The 27,943-nt window shown below is 61.2% G+C and overlaps 1 protein-coding gene across 2 annotated transcripts; it reads left to right on the top strand.

Annotated features, from left to right (window-relative positions):
* Positions 1–12: 12 nt before the first annotated feature.
* FLNC (filamin C) lies at positions 13–26,697 on the top strand. Of its 2 annotated transcripts, XM_032869591.1 has the most exons (48): positions 13–704; positions 5,138–5,386; positions 6,937–7,034; positions 7,184–7,334; positions 7,430–7,548; positions 7,754–7,831; positions 8,031–8,193; positions 8,351–8,551; positions 9,702–9,839; positions 10,220–10,346; positions 10,489–10,625; positions 10,814–11,007; positions 11,100–11,213; positions 11,820–11,963; positions 12,168–12,291; positions 12,487–12,647; positions 12,856–12,946; positions 13,041–13,210; positions 13,428–13,545; positions 13,635–13,897; positions 14,276–14,873; positions 15,313–15,486; positions 15,609–15,771; positions 16,072–16,232; positions 16,872–17,039; positions 17,124–17,247; positions 17,745–17,901; positions 17,977–18,166; positions 18,350–18,373; positions 18,486–18,733; positions 19,182–19,256; positions 19,536–19,635; positions 19,896–20,036; positions 20,269–20,397; positions 20,489–20,662; positions 21,047–21,208; positions 21,299–21,502; positions 21,939–22,091; positions 22,176–22,298; positions 22,406–22,648; positions 22,825–23,094; positions 23,189–23,326; positions 23,610–23,725; positions 24,247–24,379; positions 24,476–24,652; positions 24,831–25,049; positions 25,841–26,050; positions 26,168–26,697. In XM_032869591.1, the coding sequence occupies exons 1-48, from the start codon at positions 350–352 to the stop codon at positions 26,353–26,355; spliced, it is 8,157 nt and encodes a 2,718-aa protein (XP_032725482.1). In that variant the 5' UTR covers positions 13–349; the 3' UTR covers positions 26,356–26,697. The 2 variants fall into 2 exon arrangements, with proteins under 2 accessions (XP_032725482.1, XP_032725473.1); XM_032869582.1 differs by lacking the exon at positions 19,182–19,256 and having other exon boundaries at positions 14–704.
* The last annotated feature ends 1,246 nt before the right edge of the window (positions 26,698–27,943 follow it).

The raw sequence follows: 27,943 nt of genomic DNA, 5'->3' as shown, positions 1-27,943 counted from the left end.
GCGGCATTCCTGGGAGGCCGGCGCTCTGACGTGGACTCGGGGGCCGCAAGCGCGGCGTGGGGGGGCCGCGGCCCCGGGGGCTTCTTAAACCCCCCGTCCCGGCCCGGCCCGCACTTCCCGAGCACCGCTCCGCCCCCGGAGGGAGAGAGAAGGAGAGAAAGAGAGAGCGCGACCGAGGAGCGGAGGAGGCCCGCCGAGTCCCGCCAGCCAGAGCGCAAGAGAAGTTGATAGCGCAGCGCAGAGCAGCGTATCCCGCGGTCGCGCCCCGACAGCGCCCCGACAGCGACCCGGCCCGAGCTCAGCCCCGGCCCAGCAGGCAGCCCAGTCCCCGCCCCAGCCCCGCGCCAGCATGATGAACAACAACGGCTACTCCGAGGCCGCGGGCCTCGGCCTGGGCGACGAGGTGGACGACATGCCGTCCACGGAGAAGGACCTGGCGGAGGACGCGCCGTGGAAGAAGATCCAGCAGAACACGTTCACGCGCTGGTGCAACGAGCACCTCAAGTGCGTGGGCAAGCGCCTGACCGACCTGCAGCGCGACCTCAGCGACGGGCTGCGCCTCATCGCGCTGCTCGAGGTGCTCAGCCAGAAGCGCATGTACCGCAAGTTCCACCCGCGCCCCAACTTCCGCCAGATGAAGCTGGAGAACGTGTCCGTGGCCCTCGAGTTCCTCGAGCGCGAGCACATCAAGCTCGTGTCCATCGGTCAGTGCGGGCGAGCAGGGCGCGTGCACGGGGGGGAGGGGGACCTGCCCCGAGGATGGGCAGGCCCGTGGGGGCGGCGGACACAGGGGGTAGGTGGGCGCGGGGAGCTGAAATGGAGCAGAGGGAGACAGGGACAGGTCGCTGGCCCTGGCTTGCTTCCCCACCCATCCACGCAGGCCACAAGGGCACTGCTGCACACAGGTCTGTCCCTATAGCAGCGTCCAGGGGTGTCCAGGTGCCGGGGGTCCCGACCTTACCGTTCCTAAGTCCTCCAGCTCAGCCTTCCCGCACACACTCCCATCAACCCGACTGACTCATTGTCCCCTTTCTTGCCATTGGGCCATCCCAGCCCATGCTTGAGAAGACAGGGTCGGTGCCCAATTACTGATTCCTGGGGGTGTCTACTCCCTAAACAAAACAAATAGCTTCTTTGCCTCCCAGCACCTCCACAGGGGAAGGACCCGGCTGAAGACAGGTCCCAACCACTGCGCATCCAAGGGCTGGGAGGCAGAGGGAGAGCTGGTGACCAGGCAGGCATGGGGCTGGGGGCCCTCTGTAGGCATGTGCTCAGCAGCTGGGTTCAGGCCCCTGGGCCGGGGCAGGCCGGGCCCAGCCTCAGAAACCTAAAAAGGCACTGAGCGAGTGCAGAGAATCTTAACCCCTGCCTGTCCACCTCCTGCTTCAGCCTGCCTGGGAGGGTGCTCCCCCAAGTCCGTGCCAGGCCCCAGCCCACCCCCTAGGCCCGGATTGGCTGCAGCTAACCGTCTGGGTTGAGGGGAGGGAGGAGAAGGCCTGTAGAAGGGAGGAAGTCATTGAGTGTAACCAGATTTGGAAGGTGTATCAGTGCTGGTGGGGGTGGGGAGGCACTCCAGGCTTCCAAGCCCAGCGGGGGATCTAAGGGTGGCTCTGAGTGGCCCGAGGCTGCTCCTCCCCTTCCAGCCCCGCGGTGCTCCCTGCTCGATTGAAACCTAGGAAGACCCTTACCCTCTACCCCTGGGAAGACCCCCTACCTCTCACCCTGTGGTGAGCTCTTCCTAGTCTTGCTGTGATTTATAAGAAAGGGCCCCTTGGGGTGCATCCCAGGGCCCCAGGAGAGGAGATTCACACAGGGTCAGGTGCCTTCCCCCACCAGGGTACCCCAGAGACTTCTCTAGATAATTGAATGTCTGTCCACCCCCACTCTCCGTCAGGGCATCTCGAGGCCTCCTGAATTAGCAGCTGAAGTCAGTCCGGGGCCCTTTGCCCTGTCCAGTCCCTTCTCTAGGCCTTACCCCTCCTGCCCCAATACTGCCCCCTCACCCCACCCTCTCTGGCCTGGAAATAGCCCTGCCTCCGTGACACAGCAGATGTCTCTGAGCTTTCCAGAAGGACAAGCCTGAGGACAGGGGGTGGGGGAGGGGGCCCTGGTGTTTGTAGTGGGGCTGAGGGATGCATGAGTGTGTGTGTGTTTGGGGGGCATCAGACAGTGTGTGGGGGAAGTCAGAGACAAGTCCGCTCTGGGGCTGTCATCCCCCCTGAATGCTGGGATTTGATGACGGGACTGACTGTCCCAGGTGGGGTCTCAAGGGGGGTGCCTGGGGCCTTACCAGGACTTTATAGGAAACTGCAGCCTTCCCCTCCCTTCCCCACTGCGGGGGTGGCGGGCCCCTCTCCAGGCCTCATCCTTCCTAAGCACACCTCTCCCCTCCCCCATGACGGTGCCTGGCTTGGGCCCCTTGGCTCAAGTGTGGAGAGGCCGGCTCAGAGTAGAGGGGGAAGAAGCAAAAGATGGTTTGGGGGTGGGAGGGACACTCCTCCGTTCCCGCTGAGAGGAAGGGGAACTGTTCCCCATTTGGGCCAAGTGGCTGACTCGCACTGATGAGATAAGCTGTCAGCAATTCGGGGCCGGGCCTGAGGCTAAGTGAGGGGGGAGGGGGCACCGGCAGTGGGGCTGCTCAGCCCTGCGGGGAGATGTAAAGGGATTCCCCATCAGGGGTGGCATTCTGCTTCTTCTGGTTCTCTCTGGCCCACGTAGTGGTGGGAAGGGACTGGCCGGGGGGGTGGGGGGGTGGGGGGGCTCCGCTGGGCATTGTCTCAGGACTGAAATGGAGCATCTGGGCACCCGGGAGGGGGTCAAAAAGACTCCCCACTTATCTTTCTAGGACTAGCCTGGGATCTGGGAGCCAAGAAGTCCACCTGAGGAAGGGGTGCTCAGCCTAGGTTGACGAGCTGTGTGCCCTTACCCCCGTACCCCGACCCGGCCCCCACCACCCCCTCGCCCCTCCAAACAAAGAGGCCTAATGAGCTCTGTGCCACAGCTGTTCCACAGTTGCTATTCCTTCTAGAGCCAACAGCTGAGGGAGGGGCTGGAGGGGGCAGCAGCTGTGCCGGCCCCTCCCTCTCCCAGGCCCTCTCTCCTCCCTCTCCACTTGAGGCCTGGGGTGGCCTCGGGGACTGGCTGTCAGGTTCCTCCCACACCCTTGGGGGTGTCCCCAGGCCGGAGACAAAGTGGTGGCTCCGGGTGTGAGGGAGGACTCCTGGCTTGGTTGGAGCTCCCCTCTCCTGCCTGGCCTGGGGGGCGGGGGCGGGTAGGGAGGGGAAGGTCATTGCTTCTGAGCGAGACTCCAGGCCCCTCTCCTGCCTCACGCCAAAGTGGACCACTTGCTGTTTGGCCCAGGGCCAGTTCCTGGGGAGAAACTTCTCCCTGAAGCAAATATGAATGACACCCCCTCCCACCCCAGCAACCTCAGGGCCTCCCTCCCAGAAACCTGGCCCCAGTTTGCAAGAAATGCTCCCGGGTGTGTGCGCACTGGCTTTGGAGGCTGTCGGGGTGGTGAGAGGTGGCGGGGCACTGGGTGTCAAGACTGTGTGAAAGTCTTGCGGGCCGTGTGTTTGTGAGAGCGCCGCCGGAGCACCGGGAGGCCGAGAGGGAGTGTGTCATGGAATCTGAAAGCTGCCAAACCATTGTGCTGCGGCCGAGCCAGGGTGGGAGTGGGGGCGGGCTGGGGAGCTGCCGGGGAAGGAAGGATGAATCAGTGAAAGGGTGGGGGAGCCAAGGGGGCTAGAGCTGGGGGCCAGAGGGACACACAGGCTGAGATTCTCCCTCCCGGGGGAGGGGGGTGTTGGCGGGGGGGGTGGGGTGGGGGACTCTGGAGTTCCACAGGCCTTTGGTCTCCTAGCTGCTTTCTCCCAATATCCAGAGGAGAAGGAAAAGATGTGTTAAGGGGCGGGGGGGGGGGGGGGCCCCCCCCCCCCCCCCCTATCTCTCAGGCAACACCAGTAAACAAGGCTGACTCTCCCCGCCCCCGCCCGCTCCTAAGTGGTGTTCAGGGAAGCTGACGATTTCAGTCCTGCATTGTCCTTACATATAAGCTGGTTTGCAAAGATCTATGCTCTAGTCTACCTTGGCTCCTGGATCTTTCTTTCTGACTGTGGAAGGAGAACTAGGTCCCCCAGATCTTGGGGAGTGGGTTCTAGCATTCCCCCAAGGAGGGGATGGGTGGGGAGTCTGAGCTTCCCAGACTTAAGTCCACATGGGTGACATTCTTCTGGCTCGTATGAAACCCACCGGCCCCAGCATTTAAAAACATGATTTTCAAGCCTTACCCGAGTTTGCACTGTACCCCCTCCCTCCTTCCCGAACTTTGTTCCAAACACCTTTTACGGTGTTCAGAGGAGAGTTTGGCTGGAACCAGGTCAGCTTTATTCCCCTCCAAATTAAGTTTTTAAGATATGCATCCATTCAACCAGTATTTATTGAGTATAAGTAAATACTGATAAATAAATAAATACAGCTGAGCATAGAGTAATAAAATACTATCTAGTGTGAAAGAAGCCAGACAAAAAGAGCACATACTATAGGATCCCATTTGTATAAAACTCCAGAAAATGCAGATGAATCCATAGTAACCAAGGGCGGACCACTTGTTGCTTGGGAAGGAGGGACAAGAAGGGGCAGCCGGAGGGATCACAAAGGGTCTCGTGTGAGGAAATTTGGGGAGAGATGGGTATGTTTATGACGTGGTGATATCGTTAGGGGCATGTACAGTTGTGTACTCGAATATGGGCAGTTCGCTGGGTGGCAAGCATACCTTAAGAAAACTGTTAAAAAGTGAAACAAAACAGTGTTCTGCCCCCAGGAGGCTTACAATCCCTGATAATCTCCCAGGTGCCTGCAGGCTGATGGAGGCCTGTGTCCCACAGGTGAAAGTACCTGTTGCGGGAGCACATTGGGAAGCAGCCTCACTGAGAAGGGAGGGACCAGGCAATGTTAGGCTTCTGGGTCCGGCCTCCTCAGAGGGTGAGACTTTGGTAGGCAGAGAAGAGGGCAGTTTCCAGAATCAGGCGTTCCGGCCCCTTGCCCCCAAGCCCCCAGGGCTCTAAGGGCAGCTTCGGGAGCCGAGCTGTGGAGGGCAGCGCCCTTGCTGAGCCCCGCTGTCCTCTCCGCTCTGCAGACAGCAAGGCCATCGTGGATGGGAACCTGAAGCTCATCCTTGGTCTCATCTGGACGCTGATCCTGCACTACTCCATCTCCATGCCCATGTGGGAAGACGAGGATGACGAGGATGCCCGCAAGCAGACCCCCAAACAGCGTCTGCTCGGCTGGATCCAGAACAAGGTGCCTCAGCTGCCCATCACCAACTTCAACCGCGACTGGCAGGACGGCAAGGCTCTGGGTGCCCTGGTAGACAACTGTGCCCCTGGTGAGTGGGCCGGCAGGCCCATCATGGAGCCCTTTGCTGGTGGTGGTGAGGCATGTGCTTGTCGGAGTGGTGGTGTCAGGGCTGGGGGAGTCGGAGCGCCTGGGGGGCTTGCCCCCTGCTCCAGCCGAGAGTCCTTGCTGGTGTCAGGCCCTTCGTGACGGGTAGTGTCAGATCCCGTAGCTGCAGTGAAAGGTTCAGCGTTCCTCCTTTTACAGACAGGGACACTGAGGTCCAGAGAGGGCCAGTGACTCGTCCAAGATCACACAGCTTATTTGTGGCAGAACCAAGCTAGAGCCCAAGGCCTCAGCTTCCTCCTCCATGAGCTTCGTACTTTGCCACAGGGGTACCATTTCTGCTGAGCTGAGAGAACAGAAGTGTGGTAGAACTTGTAGCAAGAAGGCCAGGAGCTCAACCCTGGTTCTTCTTTGTGAGACCCCAAGAGACAATTGAGGGGGAGCCGAGGCTGGTGGGGCACCCCCTGGTGGCCAGTGGCCCGGCCCTGCCCTCTCTCACTGTAGGCCCTGGCCTAGTCAGGTGGGGGCAGCTCAGGGCCCACGAGGATACGGAGGCATCACAGAATAGTGCCCTGCCCCACAGGCAGCTCTGTCTCTGACCGTCACCTCCCAAGCAGATAGGTCATCTTCTAACTCGGCTGGATCAGCTGAGCTACTAGCCCCTTGGGAGAGTCCTCCCCCAGCCTAGGGTCAGCCTGGGAGCAGGGGGCGGGAAGTGGGGCCACTAGCCACTTGGGAAGCATTCCCAGCTGCTGAGCCATTGCCCACAGCTGGTGAGGCCGCCAGCAGTGAGCTCAGCTGTTCCGGCGGTCATGGATTCCAGCCTTTGAGCCGGCCCCCTCCCAACCAGTGAGCATCACCTCTTCTCCAGCTCTGGCCCAGACCAAGCACCCCCTCACCTCTGCACCCCTCGACAGGAGTGATCTGGAGCCACCTTAGCATTCTTCCCATCAGGAGGAATGGGTCTTGGCTGGCCAGAGAAGAGAACCCATTCTCTGAAAACATGCCCTTAAGTGCCTCAGTTTCCCCAAGTGCTCAGTGAGGAAGGAGAGGGTGTCTCTTGCCCTAAAGCTGATGTGGGAAGTGCCTGGGACTCTAGGACTTGAGGCCGGCTGTGAGAAGGCCTTCTGGGGGGACAGGTCCAGGGCATGTGCAGGATGGGGCCTCTGACCTCCCCTATGCACTCCCGGGGCAGCTGGGATGAGGGGGAGTCCTCACAGGGTCTGTGCTGAGACCTGGGCAGCCAGGAGGCTGTCTGGCAGGGCCGGTGCCAGGCTGCGTCAGCCAAGGCAGAAAGGCCTCATTGTTGGTGCTCGGGGTTGCGGGGGGGGGGGTGTGTGCCTCTCAACAGTGATGGGCATCCCAGCCGATGGACCCAAACATAAGGGGTCAGCAGGAACCTGGCCTGTCAGGGGCCTCAAGCCGCGTGGTCGTGGGTGTGACTCTGTAGCGTGTGAGACTCTCGGATGTGCAGATGCTCTGCATTCTGGCTGGCTGCTCCCCCGTAATCGTCATCTCCTTCTGCCATCTCTCCAGGCCTCTGCCCCGACTGGGAGGCCTGGGATCCCAACCAGCCCGTGCAGAACGCCCGGGAGGCCATGCAGCAGGCGGACGACTGGCTCGGGGTGCCCCAGGTACATGAGCAGATGGGGTGGGGGGAGAGTAGAGGGCCAGAGGGCCCCGGATGCATGTTGGGTCTCTGAGGAGGCCCAGTCAGGCCATGGGAGAGAAGCAAGGTTGCTAGGCCAAGGGCACCCTCTAACCCCCTTCCTCCCTGTGGCAGGTGATTGCCCCCGAGGAGATTGTGGACCCCAATGTGGATGAGCATTCTGTCATGACTTACCTGTCCCAGTTCCCCAAGGCCAAACTCAAACCTGGGGCCCCTGTTCGCTCCAAGCAGCTGAACCCTAAGAAGGCCATCGCCTATGGGCCTGGTAGGTGCTGAGCCCCCTGACCATCTTCTTGGGTGGCTGGGGACACCCTAGGGTGGAGTGCCCTAAGTACCCCGGCCCTGCCTTCTGCCCTTCAGGCATCGAGCCCCACGGCAATACTGTGCTGCAGCCCGCCCACTTCACCGTGCAGACGGTGGATGCCGGCGTGGGAGAGGTACTGGTCTATATCGAGGACCCCGAGGGCCACACTGAGGAGGTATGGAGAGCCTCTGGGGACAGGAGGGATTGGCATGGGCTTGGAGCCAGAGACCACAGGCTAACAGGGATGGCCTGGAGTTGGCTACCAGCACTCGCTGTTGTGCTGGGGACTCGGGGAGGCGTCGCCATGGGGGGCGCCAGGCACTGTGGAGGCAGGAGGGGCTACGGCCACTGTGACTTCCAATCTTTTTCTTTCCCAATAGGCCAAGGTGGTTCCCAACAATGACAAGAACCGCACCTACGCGGTCTCCTATGTGCCCAAGGTCGCTGGGCTGCACAAGGTAGCTCCCAGCAGACCCTCCCCATTCCAGTCACATGCTTACCTTTGGCTGAGTGGACCCCCCTCCCCACAGTTTGCACCATCCCTCCCCCCAGCACACCCAGAGGCCCACCTCTCCCCAACCTTGGCTCCGCTCTGCCTGCCCACCCCCTCTCAGAGGTGCTTTCCCCAAGAAGCTGAAGCTTGCGCCCTGTCCCCAGGTGACTGTGCTCTTTGCCGGCCAGAACATCGAACGCAGCCCCTTTGAGGTGAATGTGGCCATGGCCCTGGGGGATGCCAACAAGGTGTCAGCCCGTGGCCCTGGCCTGGAGCCTGTGGGCAATGTGGCCAATAAACCCACCTACTTTGACATCTACACAGCAGGTAAGGACGGGCCCCAGCAAGGTGGCGGCCTGGCAGTCCGTGACCACATGGGGTGACATCGATGGGGACCTGGGGCAGAGGGGGTTGGGTGGGCCCAGGGCAGGGGAGCTCTGTGTGCCCGGAGTAGGGGTGCTAACAGCCTCTTTATTCCTGGCAGGGGCTGGGACTGGTGATGTTGCCGTGGTGATCGTGGACCCGCAGGGCCGGCGGGACACAGTGGAGGTAGCCCTGGAGGACAAGGGTGACAGCACATTCCGATGCACATACAGACCTGTGATGGAGGGGCCCCACACTGTGCACGTGGCCTTCGCCGGTGCCCCCATCACCCGCAGCCCTTTCCCTGTCCACGTGGCAGAAGGTAAAGGCCCTTCATCCCCATAGTCCTGCTCACTGAGGCCAGGACATAGAACTGCCACCAAATTCTGGGTCGGAGTGCTTATGGGAGAAAGGAGCAAATCCAGGGATGGGACGGGAGAGCTGAACCTTTGAAATAGGTAGAGAAGCCATGGTGGGGGGGAGGGGGAGGCGTAGATCTGGAGAGGCCTCGCCCGCATCATCTCTCCACACACTACCCCTGGAGATCCAGGAGACCACAGCAAAGCTTGTCAGACAGGGACCACCTTGGGACGGTTGCAGAGGCATATGCGACAGGCCTCAGGTGGGGACTTCTGCCACTCGGTTCTCTCCCTGCCGCTCAGAACCTTTGTTGCCAGTCGACCGCTCCATGCCCATCCTCCCCCAGGCTGAGAAGGTGGTGGTACTATCCGGGAGAGGTGGGGTCGGCGTGGCCATAGGTGACCCGCCTCACCTGTGCTGGGGGACAGGGCCCAGGCAGTGTGGAACTGCCCCCCTTCCATGGCATTCTGTGCAGGCCCCAGGTTCCATGCCATTGCCTGTGCCCCATGCCAGCCCCCCCACCAGGGGTTTGAGTCCAGTTTATGTTCCGTGGCAGGCTGAGATTGCCATTCTTTGGCCCGTGTTTAGCAGCGAGATTTGGGTTCATTGCCATTGGTAGTCTTCTGTGGCAGGTTGATCTCCATGCCTTGCCTGTGATCTGTGGCAGGCTCCCTGTTTCGTTGGTGTCTCCTGTTCTGGGGCCTTGCATAATGTTTTGGGGCATGACTTAGTCCTAAAGCTGCTGTGGAGGGTCTGACTGGGAAGGCTCAGGTGGCTGTGGGTGGGTGCCCTTGGGTGGTTTGGGGGCCTTCCCCTAGCTCTCTTTGCCCCCCTCTCTGCCCAGGCTCTGCCATGTGTTTGTCCCAGGCAACACTGACTCTGAGAAGCCCAGCGGGGACGGTTTCTTATAGCTGGCTCCCTGTCCCGGCATGGCTCCCAAAGGCCCCAGTTGTGTCAGGGGCTCCAGAAGGCGGACAGCATGAGGCCCGAGCCCATGCCTTTGAGGATGTCAGGGAGACTATGCCCAGGGAGGTGGGGGGGAGGAGTGGTGAGAGGCTGAGGCTCTATCTCAGGCCCCTCAGCAACCCTGATCTTCTCTCTCGAACCCCCAGCCTGTAACCCCAATGCCTGCCGTGCCTCGGGGCGGGGCCTGCAGCCCAAGGGTGTGCGTGTGAAAGAGGTGGCAGACTTCAAGGTGTTCACGAAGGGTGCTGGCAGCGGGGAGCTCAAGGTCACAGTCAAGGGGCCAAGTGAGTACCAGGGTCCAGGACTGGGGAGTGGGAGAGCAGGGAGGAAATCTGGTCAGTGGGTCTGACTACCTGAGGGCAGTGATGGCCAGCACCATGCCTGCCACCCTGGAGAGACTCCAAAAAGAGGCTGACCAAAGGCACCATGGAGTCTTAGGCACATTGTCTCTTCTCTTGCACCAGTTTCCCGACTACAAGCCGGGAAGGATCCTCTCGCCCCTCCATGCTACCCTGGGGGTTGTGCAGAGGGAGGACATGTGATCTCTGCCTGAGCTTCAGCTCTGCCCCCTAGTAGCAGTGCCCTCAGGCTAGGCCTGGGTCCCCAGGGCTCCTTGAGGGGACTGAGGAACTCTGACCCCCTTCTCTTCCCCCCATCTCCTCAGAGGGCACAGAGGAGCCGGTGAAGGTGCGGGAGGCCGGGGATGGTGTGTTCGAGTGTGAGTACTACCCAGTGGTGCCTGGGAAGTACGTGGTGACCATCACATGGGGTGGCTATGCCATCCCCCGCAGGTAAGCCATGCACCCCGTGCCTTCCTGTCTGGGCCCTAACGGGGTGGGAGGAGGACGAGGGGCTACCTGGTACTCTGAGGGGAGGGTGGTACCTCTAGTAGAGGTACTTCCTAGCATGGACGCCAGATTCCTCTTTGCCCAGCCCCTTTGAGGTACAGGTGAGCCCAGAGGCAGGAACACAGAAGGTTCGGGCCTGGGGTCCCGGCCTAAAAACGGGCCAGGTGGGCAAGTCGGCCGATTTTGTGGTGGAGGCCATCGGTACGGAGGTGGGGACACTGGGTAAGTGGCTGGATTGTAGCAGGTGCGAATGCTGGGGAGTGGTATATTGGAGGGACGTGGGAAGTGAATGGGGGCACAGGAGGTGGGAATGCTGGGTAGCATCAGTGGGACACTGGGGCGACGGAGGGAGTGATGGGAGTGTCCGAGCTGCCTCTCATGGCCTCTGATCTTCCCTACCTTGCACACAGGCTTCTCCATTGAGGGGCCCTCACAGGCCAAGATCGAGTGTGATGACAAGGGGGATGGCTCCTGTGATGTGAGGTACTGGCCCACAGAGCCCGGGGAATATGCCGTGCATGTCATCTGTGATGATGAGGACATCCAAGACTCGCCCTTCATTGCCCACATCCAGCCGGCCGTGCCCGACTGCTTCCCAGACAAGGTGCGGTTGGGGACCTGCATGTGGGCCCGGGATGGGGCCAGGGGGCCCTCCTCCAGTCCCTGTCCTAGCTTTCTGCTCCTCCCCCTGCACAGGTGAAGGCCTTTGGGCCTGGCCTGGAGCCCACTGGCTGCATCGTGGACAAGCCTGCAGAGTTCACCATTGATGCCCGTGCCGCTGGCAAGGGAGACCTGAACCTGTATGCCCAGGTGGGGCACCGCCCAGCCCTGTCACCCCCCACTGTCCTGGGCAGGAGCCCTGGGAGGGTGGGGGCAGGTGAGAGGCAGAGGAAACTGTAACATCTCAGGACTGACTCTCGTGGATCCAGGAGAACTATGCAAAACTGAAAATTGTGTGTTTTCTGATGATAATCTTAACATATTTTACCAAAAGTGTATTTGGTTGCACTAATAATTTTTCATTTGAAAGATGATTTGATTCAGACATCGGCTTCCCAGATCAGTTCCTCAAACCGGTGTCCACCAACCCCTAAAGTTAATGAATGTATTCTTGGGTCCAAGAGGATGATTTTTCTTTAAAGTGTTCATTGTTCAACTTTAGAAACGTGGATTTAGCCCAGCCTCTAGCCTACTAACACCTTTCAGCTGCCTAGGCTGGGAGGTGAGGGGGCCTAGATGGTTTCCAGACAGATTCCAGGCTCCCTGGGTGTGCTCTGTCCCTGGGCTCTCTTGGCCTAAGGTCTGCTGCGAGCAGCGTTCGGCGATGAGTAAGGAGGGCGGCCTGAGGCCAGCAGAGGGCGCCAGTGCTCTGAGGAGGCCTTAGCACCCTGAGACTCTGCTTGGTGTTGCCCACAGGACGCTGACGGCTGCCCTGTCAACATCACGGTTATCCCCAATGGTGACGGCACCTTCCGCTGCTCCTATGTGCCCACCAAGCCCATCAAACACACCATCATCGTCTCCTGGGGAGGTGTCAACGTGCCCAAGAGCCCCTTCCGGGTGTGTCCTCCTACCCTGCCCCTTGACCCTGGGGTCCCAGAGGGAGGGTGGAGGCCTGGGCAGGAGATGCTGGTTGTCCCTGGGTCCTTGTCAACACTCTCCACCCACGGAGGCCAAGACTGGTCCCAGGGCTAGGCTGGTAGTGCTGGGGAAAGAGACCTTGTGGGAGGGGCAGTGTGCTGAGCATGGACCCTCTCCCCACAGGTGAACGTGGGAGAAGGCAGTCACCCTGAGCGGGTGAAGGTGTATGGCCCAGGTGTGGAGAAGACGGGCCTCAAGGCCAACGAGCCCACCTACTTCACGGTGGACTGCAGTGAGGCTGGGCAAGGTGCGCCGGGCTGTGGCTGGGGACGGGTGTGTGCGGCCTGGGGTGGGGTCCCAGGCAGGGTCTGCGTGGGTCTGTGTTGGTGGGGTACCTGCTCTGGCTAGATCCTGTTTCTGGGCAGAGTTCAAGTGGGACTAATTAAGTGGGGGTGGGGGCTGTTGGGACCTCACTCATGGCCTCGTGCCTGCCGCCCCTCAGGTGATGTGAGTATTGGCATCAAATGTGCCCCCGGTGTCGTGGGCCCTGCAGAAGCTGACATCGACTTTGACATCATCAAGAACGACAATGACACCTTCACAGTCAAGTACACGCCCCCAGGAGCCGGCCACTACACCATCATGGTGTTGTTTGCCAACAAGGTACCCTACCTTGGCTTTTGGCAATCATCGGCAGCCTGCACCCTCCAAGTCTCAGCCAGTGGCTTGACATGCTGTCATTTACGGACAAGATCACAACCATCGCTCAAGCCCTTCTTGTGTGCAGGCAGTGTGCCTTAGAAGGCACAAAGCGGAGGGCTTTTTCAGAAGCTGCCTTTGCCTACCCTCACCAAATCTTTCTTCCATCCAGGAGATCCCTGCCAGCCCCTTCCATATTAAGGTGGACCCATCCCATGATGCCAGCAAGGTCAAGGCTGAGGGCCCTGGGCTGAACCGTACGGGTAGGTGTCTGGGCAGGGGCCGGGCCGGGCTGGGCTGGAGTTGGGGCTGCGTGTCCACCAGACCCTCACCACCATCTCGGCTGGGTCCCCCCAGGTGTGGAAGTTGGGAAGCCCACTCACTTCACGGTGCTGACCAAGGGAGCTGGCAAGGCCAAGCTGGATGTGCACTTTGCTGGGGCCGCCAAGGGTGAGGCTGTGCGGGACTTTGAAATCATTGACAACCATGACTACTCCTACACTGTCAAGTACACAGCTGTCCAGCAGGTGCGTCCCACCCCTTCCCTGCCTCACCCATCCTGGCTGACAGGGTCCTGCATCTCCTTCCTCCAGTCTCCGAGGGCCACTTCTGAGTGTTGGCCCCTTTCCTGCCACCCCTGTGCTATGGCTGTGCCCCTCTGAGCCTCGAGTCCATGGCCTCGGGCATGTTGCCAGGCTCTGTTGTCTAAGCCACCCAGTTCTGACCTGCTCTTGTACCCAACAGGGCAACATGGCAGTGACAGTGACCTATGGTGGGGACCCTGTCCCTAAGAGCCCCTTTGTGGTGAATGTGGCACCCCCGCTTGACCTGAGCAAAGTCAAAGTTCAAGGCCTGAACAGCAGTAAGTGGGGCAGGAGTGGACCTGGAAATGACAGGGATCATGGGGTGGGCCGGAGCCCCTGTTCACTGTGCCCCTCGCCCTCTCCGCAGAGGTGGCTGTGGGGCAAGAACAGGCGTTCTCCGTGAATACCCGAGGGGCTGGCGGTCAGGGCCAGCTGGATGTGCGGATGACCTCCCCCTCCCGCCGACCCATCCCCTGCAAGCTGGAGCCCGGGAGCGGAGCTGAAACCCAGGCTGTGCGCTACATGCCCCCCGAGGAGGGACCCTACAAGGTGGACATCACCTATGATGGTCACCCCGTGCCTGGCAGCCCCTTTGCTGTGGAGGGTGTCCTGCCCCCTGACCCCTCCAAGGTGAGGAGACAGGAGCTGGAGGGAACTGGGATTCAGGGGTTTACAGGGAAGATGGAGGAGTCACAGGGGCAGAGGCCAGATGGCCCCTGTTTCTGGAGTGAATACCAAGGGGATACCAAGGTACCCCCCCTGGCCCCGGACCTGCCTCTGAGATAGCGTAGTTATTAAGAGTGTGGCCTTTGGTCGCACCTGGGTTTGAATTCCAGGGATAAATGATTTGGGCTGTCTGCCTGCACTTCCTCACCTGGAATTGTTCTAAGAAGGACTCAATCTGTGGTGGTTGCTCCATTTGAAGGGGCAGAGCTGGGTGGGGAGCCATGGAAACCAAGCATGGGAGGGGCCCGAGGTAAGAACATCATATCTGTGCTCCTCTTTTAGGTCTGTGCTTATGGCCCTGGTCTCAAGGGTGGACTGGTAGGCACCCCGGCACCCTTCTCCATTGACACCAAGGGGGCTGGCACAGGCGGCCTGGGGCTGACCGTGGAGGGCCCCTGCGAGGCCAAGATCGAGTGCCAGGACAACGGCGATGGCTCATGCGCTGTCAGCTACCTGCCCACGGAGCCGGGCGAGTACACCATCAACATCCTATTTGCCGAAGCCCACATCCCCGGCTCGCCCTTCAAGGCCACCATCCGGCCTGTGTTCGACCCAAGCAAGGTGCGGGCCAGTGGGCCGGGCCTGGAGCGTGGCAAGGCCGGCGAGGCAGCCACCTTCACTGTGGACTGCTCAGAGGCGGGTGAGGCTGAGCTGACCATCGAGATCCTGTCGGACGCTGGCGTCAAGGCCGAGGTCCTGATCCACAACAATGCCGACGGCACCTACCACATCACCTACAGCCCCGCCTTCCCTGGCACCTACACCATTACCATCAAGTACGGCGGGCACCCCGTCCCCAAGTTCCCTACCCGCGTCCACGTGCAGCCTGCTGTCGACACCAGCGGAGTCAAGGTCTCGGGCCCCGGCGTGGAGCCTCACGGTGAGTGAGAGGAGGAACCGTGAGGGAGCCATGGTCATCAGCAGCGGGGAGGGAAATGGGGCTGAGGGCTTAGGGAGGGCCACGGTGGGGGTGAAAGGAGGGTTTGGGGGCAGCCGTCAAGTCCTGAGGGCTCGGATACCCCAGGGAAATGGCTAGGCATGGGGGTGTAAGGTACAGGGAGGCAGAAGACCCAGACATAACCCTTGCAGCTATGGGGCACCTGAGGTGAACAGAGGATCATGGGTTGGGGGTGGGCACAAGGCAGGGGCCATGGGAGACAGGCCTGGAGCACACAGGGATGCAGAGGGAGGTTGGGCTCAGGCTGGGAAGTAGCAGGTGTCTGGAAGGAAGAGTCTGGGAGCTGGGTAGAGTGGAGGCGTGAGTGCCCGTGGGAGAGCTGCTCTGGCCCCACACTGAGTGCCCCTCTCCTGGGCCCCAGGTGTCCTGCGCGAGGTGACCACCGAATTCACTGTGGATGCCAGATCCCTAACGGCCATGGGTGGGAACCACGTGACCGCGCGTGTGCTCAACCCCTCGGGGGCCAAGACAGACACCTATGTGACGGACAACGGGGACGGCACCTACCGGGTGCAATACACAGCCTATGAGGAGGGTGAGGGCCTGGCGGAGTGGGGCGGGGGTTGGGGGGCTGGGGATCTGATGACACTGCTCCCAGCACGGTTGCACCCTTGGGGCCGTGCACATCCCGACCTGCTCCGTGTGGCTGGCTTCCAGGCGTGCATCTGGTGGAGGTGCTGTATGACGAGGTCGCTGTGCCCAAGAGCCCCTTCAGAGTGGCTGTGACAGAGGGCTGTGACCCCACCCGTGTGCGGGCCTTTGGGCCAGGCCTAGAGGGGGGCTTGGTCAACAAGGCCAACCACTTCACCGTGGAGACCAGGTAACCTCCCCCTTGCCCGGACACAGAGGCTGTGGTCACCCTGACCTCCGCCCCTTGCCCTTTTCCTCTGTCCTGTGTGTACCTCATGCCAATCCCCTCTCAAGGGTGACCAGGAGCAAACCTGTCCTCCCCTAAGCTCCCTCCTGCCCCAGTATCTCAGATCAACCCCTGTAGCTGGTCCCTCTTCAGCAGGGCCCTGGCGGCCTGCCCCCCTTCCTCCACTCCCCCCATTCAGCCGCTCTTCCCTCTCCCCACTCGCTCACGGTCACTAGCAGAACTGAGGAGGGTGTCACCTTGCAGGGGAGCGGGCACTGGAGGCCTCGGCCTAGCCATCGAGGGACCCTCGGAAGCCAAGATGTCCTGCAAGGACAACAAAGATGGCAGCTGCACCGTGGAGTACGTCCCCTTCACAGCCGGGGACTATGACGTCAACATCACCTTCGGGGGGCGACCCATCCCAGGTGCGTGTGGAAAGAACTGCAGGACCGTCCAGGGGCTGTGGTGGGCTAAGCAGCTCCCGTCCACGCTGCTAATACAGTTCCCAACTCATTTCAGACAGACAGAGAGCGAGAGCATTAGCAGGGGAGAGGCAGAGGGAGAGGCGGAAGCAGACTCCCCGGTGAGCCGGGAGCCTGATGCGGGGCTCCATTCCAGGACCCTAGAATCACGACCTGAGTCGAAGGCAGGCGCCTAACTTTATTTGAGCCACCCGGGCACCCCAGAAGTGGATTTTATTTTTTAAAATCCATGTTTTGCATTTTAGTTAGGACTTTTTTTATTACTTTTTAAAAAAATTAACATATAGTGTATCATTAGCCCCAGGGGTACAGGCCTGTGAAATGTCGGGCTTACACCCTTCCCATTGGCAGGACTTCTTCCAGGCGGGTGGCTCAGCTAATGAGGTTTGCCCAGCCTCAGTCTGCAGCCAAGTTTATCTGTCCCTGTTTACATTTTCTTAGCAAGTTCTTAAGTGTTTGCACACGTTGGTCTGGCCTCCCTGGGGCATTTCGGAGGCCGGGAAGACCTCCTCCTGCCGGCCTCTTCAGTGTCTGTGACCCTCCTGGGCAGGTGGACAGGGGCTGATGTCCTTCTCCTTGCAGGGAGCCCGTTCCGGGTGCCGGTGAAGGATGTGGTGGACCCTGGGAAGGTGAAGTGCTCGGGGCCAGGGCTGGGGGCCGGCGTCAGGGCTCGGGTGCCCCAGACCTTCACAGTGGACTGCAGCCAAGCTGGCCGAGCTCCGCTGCACGTGGCCGTGCTAGGTCCCACAGGTACAGAATGTCAGGGCAGGGCAGAAGAAGGGATGGGAGGATGGGGTGCTGGGAGGCTCTGCTGACCCTGCCCCCCTTGCCCAGGTGTGGCAGAGCCCGTGGAGGTACTAGACAACGGAGGCGGCACCCACACGGTCCACTACACCCCAGCCACCGATGGGCCCTACACGGTAGCCGTCAAGTATGCTGACCAGGAGGTGCCACGCAGGTAACTACTTTGGGGCTCCCATGCTGTGACCGAGCTGGGGGGGCCCTCCTCCTGGGGCCATACTTGCGGGCCCCTGCCAGGGCCCTGGGGGTGCCCCTTTCACCTGTCTTGGTCTCAGCTGGTCTCAGTCACCCCAGCCTGCTCCTCCGTGGGGCTCCCTACCTGTCACCACAGAGAGGTAACACAGCCCCTGGGGCTCTCCTTGGCCCAGGCTTTCCCACCGCATAGCTACAAAATTAGTGCCTTGGGAAAAGACAGGTGTGGGGAGAAGGCAGCCCCTGGCACCCTCCTCTTTAAACTGACCCCAGCATCTTCCTGGGGAATGCAGAAATGCTCAGGGTCCATCCTGGGCGTCCTCAAGTGACCCTCCCACAAAACTCAGGATGTGGTCTGTTCCCTTCTCCCTGCCCCAGAGAATCCTCCCTCCTTATGTGTGTGGGGAGGACTCCCCCCCCCCCAGACCCCCAGCAAACTGTGCATCCTTTCTGCCCCTCAAGCCCCTTCAAGATCAAGGTGCTTCCTGCCCACGATGCCAGCAAGGTACGGGCCAGTGGCCCCGGCCTCAATGCCTCTGGCATCCCTGCCAGCCTGCCTGTGGAGTTCACCATTGACGCCCGAGATGCTGGGGAGGGTCTGCTCACCGTCCAGATCCTGGTGAGTCCCTATGTAGCTTGTCTCCCCCGCTAGGGTTTGGCCACAGGCAGGGCCTGACCTCTGCTTCTCTCCCAGGACCCCGAGGGAAAGCCCAAGAAGGCCAACATCCGGGACAATGGGGATGGCACGTACACTGTGTCCTACCTGCCAGACATGAGCGGTCGGTACACCATCACCATCAAGTATGGTGGCGACGAGATCCCCTACTCACCCTTCCGCATCCACGCCCTGCCCACCGGGGATGCCAGCAAGTGTCTTGTCACAGGTGGGTGTGCGCCCCCCACGCTCTGCCCCTGCTCACCGTCCTGTACCCCTCACAGCTCTTCCAGGTCCCTGGCCTAGTCCCTAGGGGACTGCCAGTCAGAGCGGCCCCCTGCCCTGCCCCCCCTCCCCTCGCCCCACCCCTCACCCCACGGCTCTGTGGCCTCACACTTTTCTCTGTTTCCAGTGTCCATTGGAGGCCATGGTCTGGGTGAGTGCCCTTTCTCTTCTCACTGTGGGCTGAGGTGATGAGGGCAGCTGGGAATGGAGAGGGACCGGGCACAGCTCCCACCGACCCTCAACTTGGCTCTTCTGGGTGGCAGGTGCCTGCCTGGGACCCCGCATCCAAATCGGGGAGGAGACCGTGATCACAGTGGATGCCAAGGCAGCAGGCAAGGGCAAGGTGACGTGCACAGTATCCACACCCGACGGGGCAGAGCTTGACGTGGATGTGGTGGAGAACCATGATGGTACCTTTGACATCTACTACACGGCGCCCGAGCCGGGCAAGTACGTCATCACCATCCGCTTTGGAGGCGAGCACATCCCCAACAGCCCCTTCCACGTGCTGGTAAGCTCCATGGCCCCGGACAGTGGTTGGAGAGATGGGCCCTGTTAGCAGCAGCAAGGAATCCCAGAACCCGCCCCTGTCTGATGGATTCTGGGCCCAGAACGTTCTGGAGTCAAGCCTTTGGTTTCCCACAGCCTCCCAACTTGGGAGTTGAGCACAGCCCATTTTCTGGCCTCCCCAGTGGTCTGTCAGTTTTCTCTGGAGGAGCTGGCCGTGTAGTTCTCCAACCCTCGGGCCCAGAGTCCCTCGACATTCCCCACATCCCCCGCCAGGCGGCCCTGCGGGATGATGTAGCCCTCCAGAGGGAAAGCTCACAAGATACCCATCCTACCCCAAGGGCGGCCCAAGGTCTCAGGTCCCTGGGCCATTCTCGGAGGCAGCTCCTGAGCGCTCGGGCTGGCGTGAGCTGGCCTGCCACAGCCCGTGCTCCCCGTGCCTTGCCTCCCAGGCGTGTGACCCCATGGCCCACGTGGAGGAGCCCTCTGATGTGCTGCACCAGCCCAGCACCTACCCCGCACCCTGGGTACTGCCGCCTCCTGCCCGGGCTGCTCCTCGCCCTCCTGCTGCTGTTCCACTTCTTCCTTCTAGTCCTCCGTGGCCAGGGCTGGGGCTTGGTGTGGGGCCATGCTGGGGAGCAGGCGCGTCCCCGGGCTGAGCACGGCACCTCTTCTCTTGCGGCCTGCCGCTCCGGTTTCACCATGAACCATCTTGTTCTTTCCCCCCTTTCTCGGACTTCTGTTGGGACTCAGGCCAAGCTCTGCGGGCCGTCCCTGGCAATGACTGTTCCTCTCCCCTGCCACAGGCCACCGAAGAGCCAGTGGCGCCCGCAGAGCCAGTGGAGCCCAGGCTGAGGCCCTTCAACTTGGTCATCCCCTTCACCGTGCAGAAAGGGGAACTCACAGGTCGGGTCCGGGGCCCCGAGACAGGAGGGCTGGGGAAGCCCGGGGAGGAACCAGCTCCTCCAGGCCCAGAGAGGGGAAGCGAGCTACCCAGGGTCACAGAGCCAAGTTGGGCATAGCTGGAACTCGGACTCAAGCCTTCTCTGCCCCAGTGCAGGCTTCCTCTCACTGCTCGGGGCTGTCTCTCGGGGCCTGGGGCAGTAGGGAGTGGGGGGCTTGCTAGGAAAAAACAGGGTCCCTTACATAACTCTGCTACCCCGCAGGGGAGGTACGGATGCCCTCCGGGAAGACAGCCCGGCCCAACATCACCGACAACAAGGACGGCACCATCACGGTGAGGTACGCGCCCACCGAGAAAGGCCTGCACCACATGGGGATCAAGTATGACGGCAACCACATCCCCGGTAAGTTGGGGCCGGGTGGAGAGGAGGCCGCTGTGGCTTCGTCCTCACCTGCCTTCTTTCAGTAAACATTCATTGAGCACCGACTGTATACAGACACTATGGGAGGCAGACTTTCATCAGTCGGGCCCCCCACGGCAGACAGGGCAGCTGCAGGAACGTCCAGGGGCTGTGGTGGGCTCAGGCAGCTCCCGTCTGCCCTGCTGACACAGTCCCTTCTCTCGGTCTCCTTCAGGAAGTCCCATGCAGTTCTACGTGGACGCCATCAACAGCCGCCATGTCAGTGCGTACGGGCCAGGCCTGAGCCACGGCATGGTCAACAAGCCGGCCACCTTCACCATTGTCACCAAGGACGCTGGGGAAGGTGAGGAGAGCTGGAGGCAAAGGGCTGGGCTAGGAGGCCAGGTGCAGGGCCGAGGGCAGGACCTCTGATCTCACCCTCCCTCCTCCTCCAGGGGGTCTGTCCCTGGCCGTGGAGGGCCCCTCCAAGGCGGAGATCACCTGCAAGGACAACAAGGATGGCACCTGCACCGTGTCCTACCTACCCACGGCGCCCGGAGACTATAGCATCATCGTGCGCTTTGATGACAAGCATATCCCAGGGAGCCCCTTCACAGCCAAGATCACAGGTGGGGCAGAGGTGGGCCCACGAGCCGGGAGGGCAAGCCCAGCATGTCCATGTAACCTGGGGTGAAAGGGTGGGGGCCCCTCTGGGTGTAAGGGGTCATCTTTGGACAAATTCAAGGAGCCCTCCATTCCCTAGAGCAGATGGGAGGTATCCGCCCACCCCCTGTGCTTTCAAACACCTCACCTCATATTAGGTCACTGAAGTAACTCTGGAGAAGTTAGGGTACTGCTAATCTCTTCTGGTAGGTGAGCAGGCCTAGAGAGGCTAAGCCACTTGATCAGAGCCCCATGGCGGCCAAGGAGTCTGTGTCCTCTGCTCCAGTCTTGTGTTTCGGTTCCATGAAACCATGTGATTAACCATCTGACATGTCAAACTCCCCCACCAGGTGACGACTCAATGCGCACGTCACAGCTGAACGTGGGCACCTCCACGGACGTGTCCCTGAAGATCACCGAGAGTGATCTGAGCCTGCTGACCGCCAGCATCCGTGCCCCCTCGGGCAACGAGGAGCCCTGCCTATTAAAGCGCCTGCCCAACCGCCACATCGGTGAGTGCGGGCTGTGAGGAAAGGCTGCCGGAGGGGGAGGGCTGCTCTGCCAGGCCCAGGGCCCAGTGCCTGACCACCCCCCCTCCACAGGCATCTCCTTCACCCCCAAGGAAGTTGGGGAGCACGTGGTAAGCGTGCGCAAGAGTGGCAAGCATGTCACCAACAGCCCCTTCAAGATCCTGGTGGGGCCATCTGAGATCGGGGACGCCAGCAAGGTGCGCGTCTGGGGCAAGGGTCTGTCCGAGGGACAAACCTTCCAGGTGGCGGAGTTCATCGTGGACACTCGCAATGCAGGTGCTTCTCACCTCAGGGACCACCGCCCCCCCGCCATTTCAGCTGGTGCTTCTAATGAGGACTTGGAACTTTCCTGCCCACCTCCCCCCCCCCCCCACAGGAACTTCCTGGCCCAGTCTCTGGGGATTCACATTCCAGGGGAAGGGGGTAATGCATGTTCCAGGTCACCTCTCTCAAGTTTGGAAGCCCAGCTGTCCTGAGTTTCTGACTCTCCCTTACTCACTAGAACCTAAAAGGCCCACTGAGGGACTTTTCCAGACTGCCCCAGCCCTGGCCTTCTGGTTCAGTGCCAGGCTTATCCCTCCTCCCGCAGAGCCTGCTGTCATTAGTGGTTATCATACATGTCGGGCCCCTGGTCCAGACAGAGCCTGTAGCATGGGGAGGGGACAGCAGAGTGGCAGGGCCTGAGGGAGAGGTGTCCTTGGCTTCCTGCCAGGTTACGGGGGCCTGGGGCTGAGTATTGAAGGCCCCAGCAAGGTGGACATCAACTGTGAGGACATGGAGGACGGCACGTGCAAAGTCACCTACTGCCCCACTGAGCCCGGCACCTACATCATCAACATCAAGTTTGCGGACAAGCACGTGCCCGGTAAGCTCTGGGCGATGGCTGGGCAGGGGGAGGCCACGAGGCTGGGGGTCTGAGCCAGCTGACGGCCCCCTTCTCCCGTTCTAGGAAGCCCGTTCACTGTGAAGGTGACCGGCGAGGGCCGCATGAAGGAGAGCATCACGCGGCGCAGGCAGGCGCCTTCCATCGCCACCATTGGCAGCACCTGCGACCTCAACCTCAAAATCCCAGGTGCGAGCCCGGAAGAGCCGAGGTGGGGCTCCAGGGAGGGCGCTGGGCCCAGAGCCCACCCCAGGGCAGTCCTGGCTCGCTCACCTCGGTGGCCCCGTGTCCCACAGGAAACTGGTTCCAGATGGTGTCTGCCCAGGAGCGCCTGACGCGCACCTTCACCCGCAGCAGCCACACCTACACCCGCACGGAGCGCACGGAGATCAGCAAGACGCGGGGCGGCGAGACCAAGCGCGAGGTGCGGGTGGAGGAGTCCACCCAGGTTGGGGGCGACCCCTTCCCTGCCGTCTTCGGGGACTTCCTGGGCCGGGAGCGCCTGGGCTCCTTCGGCAGCATCACCCGACAGCAGGAGGGTGAGCGTGGCTGTGCGGGGCCAGGGGCATCCTGGAGCCTCTGAGAGGCCGGGACAGGACCGGGAGGGCACGGCAGCTGGCCGCGGGGGCTCTGGGCAGAAGCGGAGCTTCCGCGGAGGAGGGAGGGAGGGCCCAAGGCCGGAAGCAGTTGCCCTGACGCTCCCCACTCCCTGCAGGGGAGGCCAGTTCTCAGGACATGACCGCACAGGTGACCAGCCCGTCAGGCAAGATGGAAGCCGCCGAGATCGTCGAGGGAGAAGACAGTGCATACAGCGTGCGCTTCGTGCCCCAGGAGATGGGGCCCCACACAGTCACTGTCAAGTACCGCGGCCAGCATGTGCCTGGTAGCCCCTTCCAGTTCACTGTGGGCCCACTGGGTGAAGGCGGCGCCCACAAAGTGAGGGCTGGAGGCACTGGACTAGAGCGAGGGGTGGCCGGCGTGCCAGGTGAGGGGCAGGGGCCAGGCAGGGGGTGGCGGGGTGGCCAGGGGGCTGGGCAGGGTACTAACGAGCTGCCTCTGCGCTGCTCCCCTATCCCCAGCTGAGTTCAGCATCTGGACCCGAGAAGCAGGGGCTGGGGGCCTGTCCATTGCCGTGGAGGGCCCCAGCAAGGCGGAGATCGCCTTTGAGGACCGAAAAGATGGCTCCTGTGGGGTCTCCTATGTTGTCCAGGAACCAGGTAGGTGTCCATGAGGGAGGGGGAGGCTGAGCCTGCCAAACCTTTCAGACTGGGATTCTGCTCGCCAACCAGAGCAGAGAGAGAGGCCCCAGAACTCCCCCTTCACCTGGCGCCTGCTTTTGCTCTGCCCCATCTCCCTCCACCCCGCGAGGCTGCAGATGGGAGACCCTCTCTAGACCTGAGCCCTGACCCAACGAGCCTGTCCTGGCATGAGGCGGGCCGGAGGTGCTGCCACCCCCATCTCTTGTCCAGGGGCCTGTGCTGACCAGCCTTCCCTCCTCAGGTGACTATGAGGTCTCCATCAAGTTCAACGATGAGCACATACCAGACAGTCCCTTTGTGGTGCCTGTGGCCTCCCTCTCAGATGACGCTCGCCGCCTCACCGTCACCAGCCTCCAGGTATGTGCTCGGGGGTAGGACCTGGGCAGGAAGCAAAGGCAGGTCCATGTGTCCAGGGGCTTAGCAGTGGCCTTGGAAGAGACATTCAGCAGGGGAAAGCATGCCTCACCCCCAGGTTCATCTTCACATACTCCCATCCCCAGTTGGCCTCCTTGTGCTTCTTCCAGTCCTTCCCATTGATCCACCTTCTCCAGGGTGGGTCAATGGGACCAATCTAGGCCACTCTTCCTTCCTCGTCTGGGCCTCTGGGCCATACAGCATGATCAGGCACTGGCCTGCTTTATGGTGTAAGTCTTACCCCTCAGCCAGGACAAGGTATGTCATCTCATCCCCCCACTGTGCCCAGCACAGTCAGGTGGGCCCACCTCCGGGCAGGTAGATGCCAAGGCCACAGGCCCAGCCCCTGCCTCCCACCTCCCTGAGCTGGGCAGCAGGGGGTGGGAGCCTCTAGGCTAGTCGGGCAGCAAGAGCAGTGCTCCAGACACTTCCAGGAGTCTGAGCACCCTCTGTGGCCTCTGCAGGAGACAGGTCTCAGGGTGAACCAGCCGGCGTCCTTTGCAGTGCAGCTGAATGGTGCTCGGGGCGTGATCGATGCTCGTGTGCACACGCCCTCGGGCGCAGTGGAGGAGTGCTACGTCTCTGAGCTGGACAGCGGTGAGCTGGCCCTGGTCTTGCCCCCCATGCCAGGCCCTTCTGAGGGATGGGGAGGGGGAAGAACAAAGGCTTACTCACTAGCCCTCTGCCCAACAGACAAGCACGCCATCCGCTTCATCCCCCATGAAAACGGCGTCCACTCTATTGATGTCAAGTTCAACGGTGCCCACATCCCTGGCAGTCCCTTCAAGATCCGTGTTGGGGAGCAGAGCCAGGCTGGGGACCCGGGCTTGGTGTCAGCTTACGGTCCTGGGCTTGAGGGAGGCACTACTGGTGAGTGTCTGGGTCTGGGGAAGAGGGCTGGATATTGGGGTGCTCGGCTTCTGGTCCTGTACTGCCCTGACCCGGAGGGCGGAGTCCCTGCAGAGGTCTGCTGTGGGAGCCTGGGGCTTGGCCCAGCCCTGGGCCCCAAGCCCTTCCTGCCTATAGCCTTGCTACCTCCAACCCCCAGGCGTGTCATCAGAGTTCATTGTCAACACCCTGAACGCGGGCTCAGGGGCTTTGTCTGTCACCATCGATGGCCCCTCCAAGGTACAGCTGGACTGTCGGGAGTGTCCTGAGGGCCACGTGGTCACTTACACTCCCATGGCCCCTGGCAACTACCTCATTGCTATCAAGTACGGTGGCCCCCAGCACATCGTGGGCAGCCCCTTCAAGGCCAAAGTCACAGGTGAGTGCCCTGGATGGGTGGCATCCCTCCGGCCCAGCCTGGATGACTCCAGTGGCCATTCACATTGAGTCACAGTCTGACGCGAAAAACCACGGGCAGCTTAGCAGGAACAGGCGGGTCTGCCCTCACTCTGCGCTCCGTATGTGCAGCCACAGAGAATCAGTTTCGAAGATCGAATCCTTCTCTTTACTGTTGCCCGTCACTTGATTTTCTGCCCACCTGGCTTCTAGGTATCTGGGTTTCTAGAGAGCAAAACTCAGTAAATAGTTAAGCAGGCTTTCCTTTCGGAAGCAGGGTGAAGTAGAGTAGTTGGATCTGTGATCTTTTCATTTATTTATTTATTTTTAAAGATTTTATTTATTTATTGGACAGAGAGAGAGAGATCACAAGTAGGCAGAGAGGCAGGCAGAGAGAGAGGAGAAAGCAGGCTCCCCGCCAAGCAGAGAGCCCGATGCAGGGCTCGATCCCAGCACCCTGGGATCACGACCTGAGCCGAAGGCAGAGGCTTAACCCACTGAGCCACCCAGGCGCCCCAAGATCTGTGATCTTTTTAAAGCAAGACTCTTACCCTGTGACTTGGGTTTCCAGGCCAAGCCAGGGTGAGGGCTGGAGCCACCCAAAGCCCAGAACTTCAGGATGCAGGAGCTGGCGCACGCAGCTGGGCTCGCTGGGTGCCACAGCAAGAGAGGGGACACGGCCCATGGGACTGTCAGCGTGGGGCCGAGGGCCTGCAGCTCAGGGGAAGGCAGGCCTCTCCCCCAGTCTGTGCTTACCCCAACTCTGTTCCTTAGGTCCCCGGCTGTCTGGAGGCCACAGCCTTCACGAAACATCCACGGTCCTGGTGGAGACTGTGACCAAGTCGTCCTCCAGCCGCGGCTCCAGCTACAGCTCTATCCCTAAGTTCTCCTCAGATGCCAGCAAGGTGGTGACACGGGGCCCGGGGCTATCCCAGGCCTTTGTGGGCCAGAAGAACTCCTTCACTGTGGACTGCAGCAAAGCAGGCATGCTGAGGGAGGAGAGGGGTGGTGTCCCAGGGTGGGCCAGGGGACAGGGAGATGGGGTCGCTGAGGGACCGTGGGCCCCTGGGGTGACCCAGCCCTTTCTGTCTCCTTCTCCAGGAACCAATATGATGATGGTGGGTGTGCACGGGCCCAAGACCCCATGTGAGGAGGTCTACGTGAAGCACATGGGGAACCGGGTCTACAACGTCACCTACACTGTCAAGGAGAAAGGGGACTACATCCTCATTGTTAAGTGGGGTGACGAAAGTGTCCCTGGAAGCCCCTTCAAAGTCAATGTGCCCTGAATCCCAGAAGTGCCTCCCCCAGCCTCGGCCCCCACCTCTGGCCAACGCACTCACACACACAAACACACACGCAAGTACCACACCTAGAAGCACACGCAGAATCAGACCACTAACACCTGCCTGGGGTGTGGGACGGGCGGCATAGCCTCCCCACCCCGCCATGCCCCCCGGGCTTGGAGGGCCTCACCTGTCTCAGGGCAGTGTTCCTCCCATCGAATGTGACACGAGGGTGGGCTAGGGGTTGGGAGGGGGTGAAGGGAAGCCCCGAGTTTTCTGGTGGGGCTGAGGCCAGCGGGAAGCATGTGCTTGGGGGGGTCTGCGTGTGTGAGAGGTCACCCTCAAACCGCTAGACCACCTTGCTGCTAAGGACTGTGTCTGGCCCCTCTGGTGGCCACAGGAATTGGAGAAGAAAGCACAATCAGAGGAGAAAACAGACCCAGACCCAGCAGCAGCGCTGGACGTGGCCTGGCCCTGGGCGACCTTTAGCTGCCCAGCCAGGCTTCCTGGAGGACTGCTTTCTCTCTCTTTTTTTTTTTTTACGGTTGCACAGCTCTGCCCCATGGGGGGCCTTTTTTACACACTGCGAGGCCCAGCTTTCTGGGGGGACTTTTGCACATACCATGCGGCTCTGCTGGGAGTCGCTTTCGTGGAAAACTCCAAATAAAGTGCGGCCTGTCGCGGAGGCTGGGCTGTTGTGCGTGTGCTTTCTATGGGTGGCCGCCATCCGTCTGGGGAGGGCTGGGGCTGTGGTGTGGGGGTACCTGGAAGAACCAATGACAGGGCCCTCCAGGATTAGTCCTCCAAACTCTAGAGAGCTGGTGGCTGGGACAGGGAGGTGAATGCTGCTCTGGAAGACTGTCCTAGGGCTCCTGGGAGGCCAGCTTCCCTTCGGCCTGATCTCAAAGATGTTGAAAAAATTAGGTCCTTAGAACAGTGAGCACAGACTCAAACAGGAAATGTTCCTCACCCAGCAAGCAGGCAGAACCCCACACAAACCCAGGAACCTGCAATCCAGCTAAGGCCAGGGTCCGGTCTGGATCCACTCTGGCCCCGCCAGCAGTTCTGACCTCGCTTAGGACCCCAACCAGAGCCAGCCTCCTCACTGGTAACCCTGGCCTGAGCTCTTCCCTTGGTCTCCCTGGCCCACGAGCATCTGCAGGCAGCACCCACGGCCCGCCCTGCTTCAGGATCCCCAGCTCACGGACCCCTGAACTAGTCTTGGAGGCCCACCGCCGCCGCAATTGGCACCCCTGGCCCACCACCAGCCTCTTCGTGAACATAACCTCCCCAGCTTACAGACCCCTGAACCAGCCTCCCTGGCCCTACAGCCTTTTCACTTAACTTCCCAGCAGCCACTCACCTGAGCCTCCCCGCCAGGCTTGCTTCCTCTACTGGTCTCCCTGGCCCGCCAGCCTCTCTCCCCGCAGTTGCCCTGGCCCGCTGGCCTCTCCTCCACCCCCCGCCAGACTCCCTGGCCTGCTAGTCTCTCCCTACAGCCTCCTCGGGCCACCAGCCTCTCCCCCCAGCCTCCCTGGCCCCAGACAGTTCTCTCAAACCCACCCTCCACCCTGCAGCCCGAGAGGCTCAC

The sequence above is a fragment of the Lontra canadensis genome, unplaced genomic scaffold, assembly GCF_010015895.1.
Source record: "Lontra canadensis isolate GAN:19392208 unplaced genomic scaffold, GSC_riverotter_1.0 scaffold2, whole genome shotgun sequence".
In the NCBI taxonomy this organism is placed as follows: domain Eukaryota; kingdom Metazoa; phylum Chordata; class Mammalia; order Carnivora; family Mustelidae; genus Lontra; species Lontra canadensis.
Note: the sequence above shows the minus strand (reverse complement) of the source record. Positions and strands in the feature narration are given on the sequence as shown.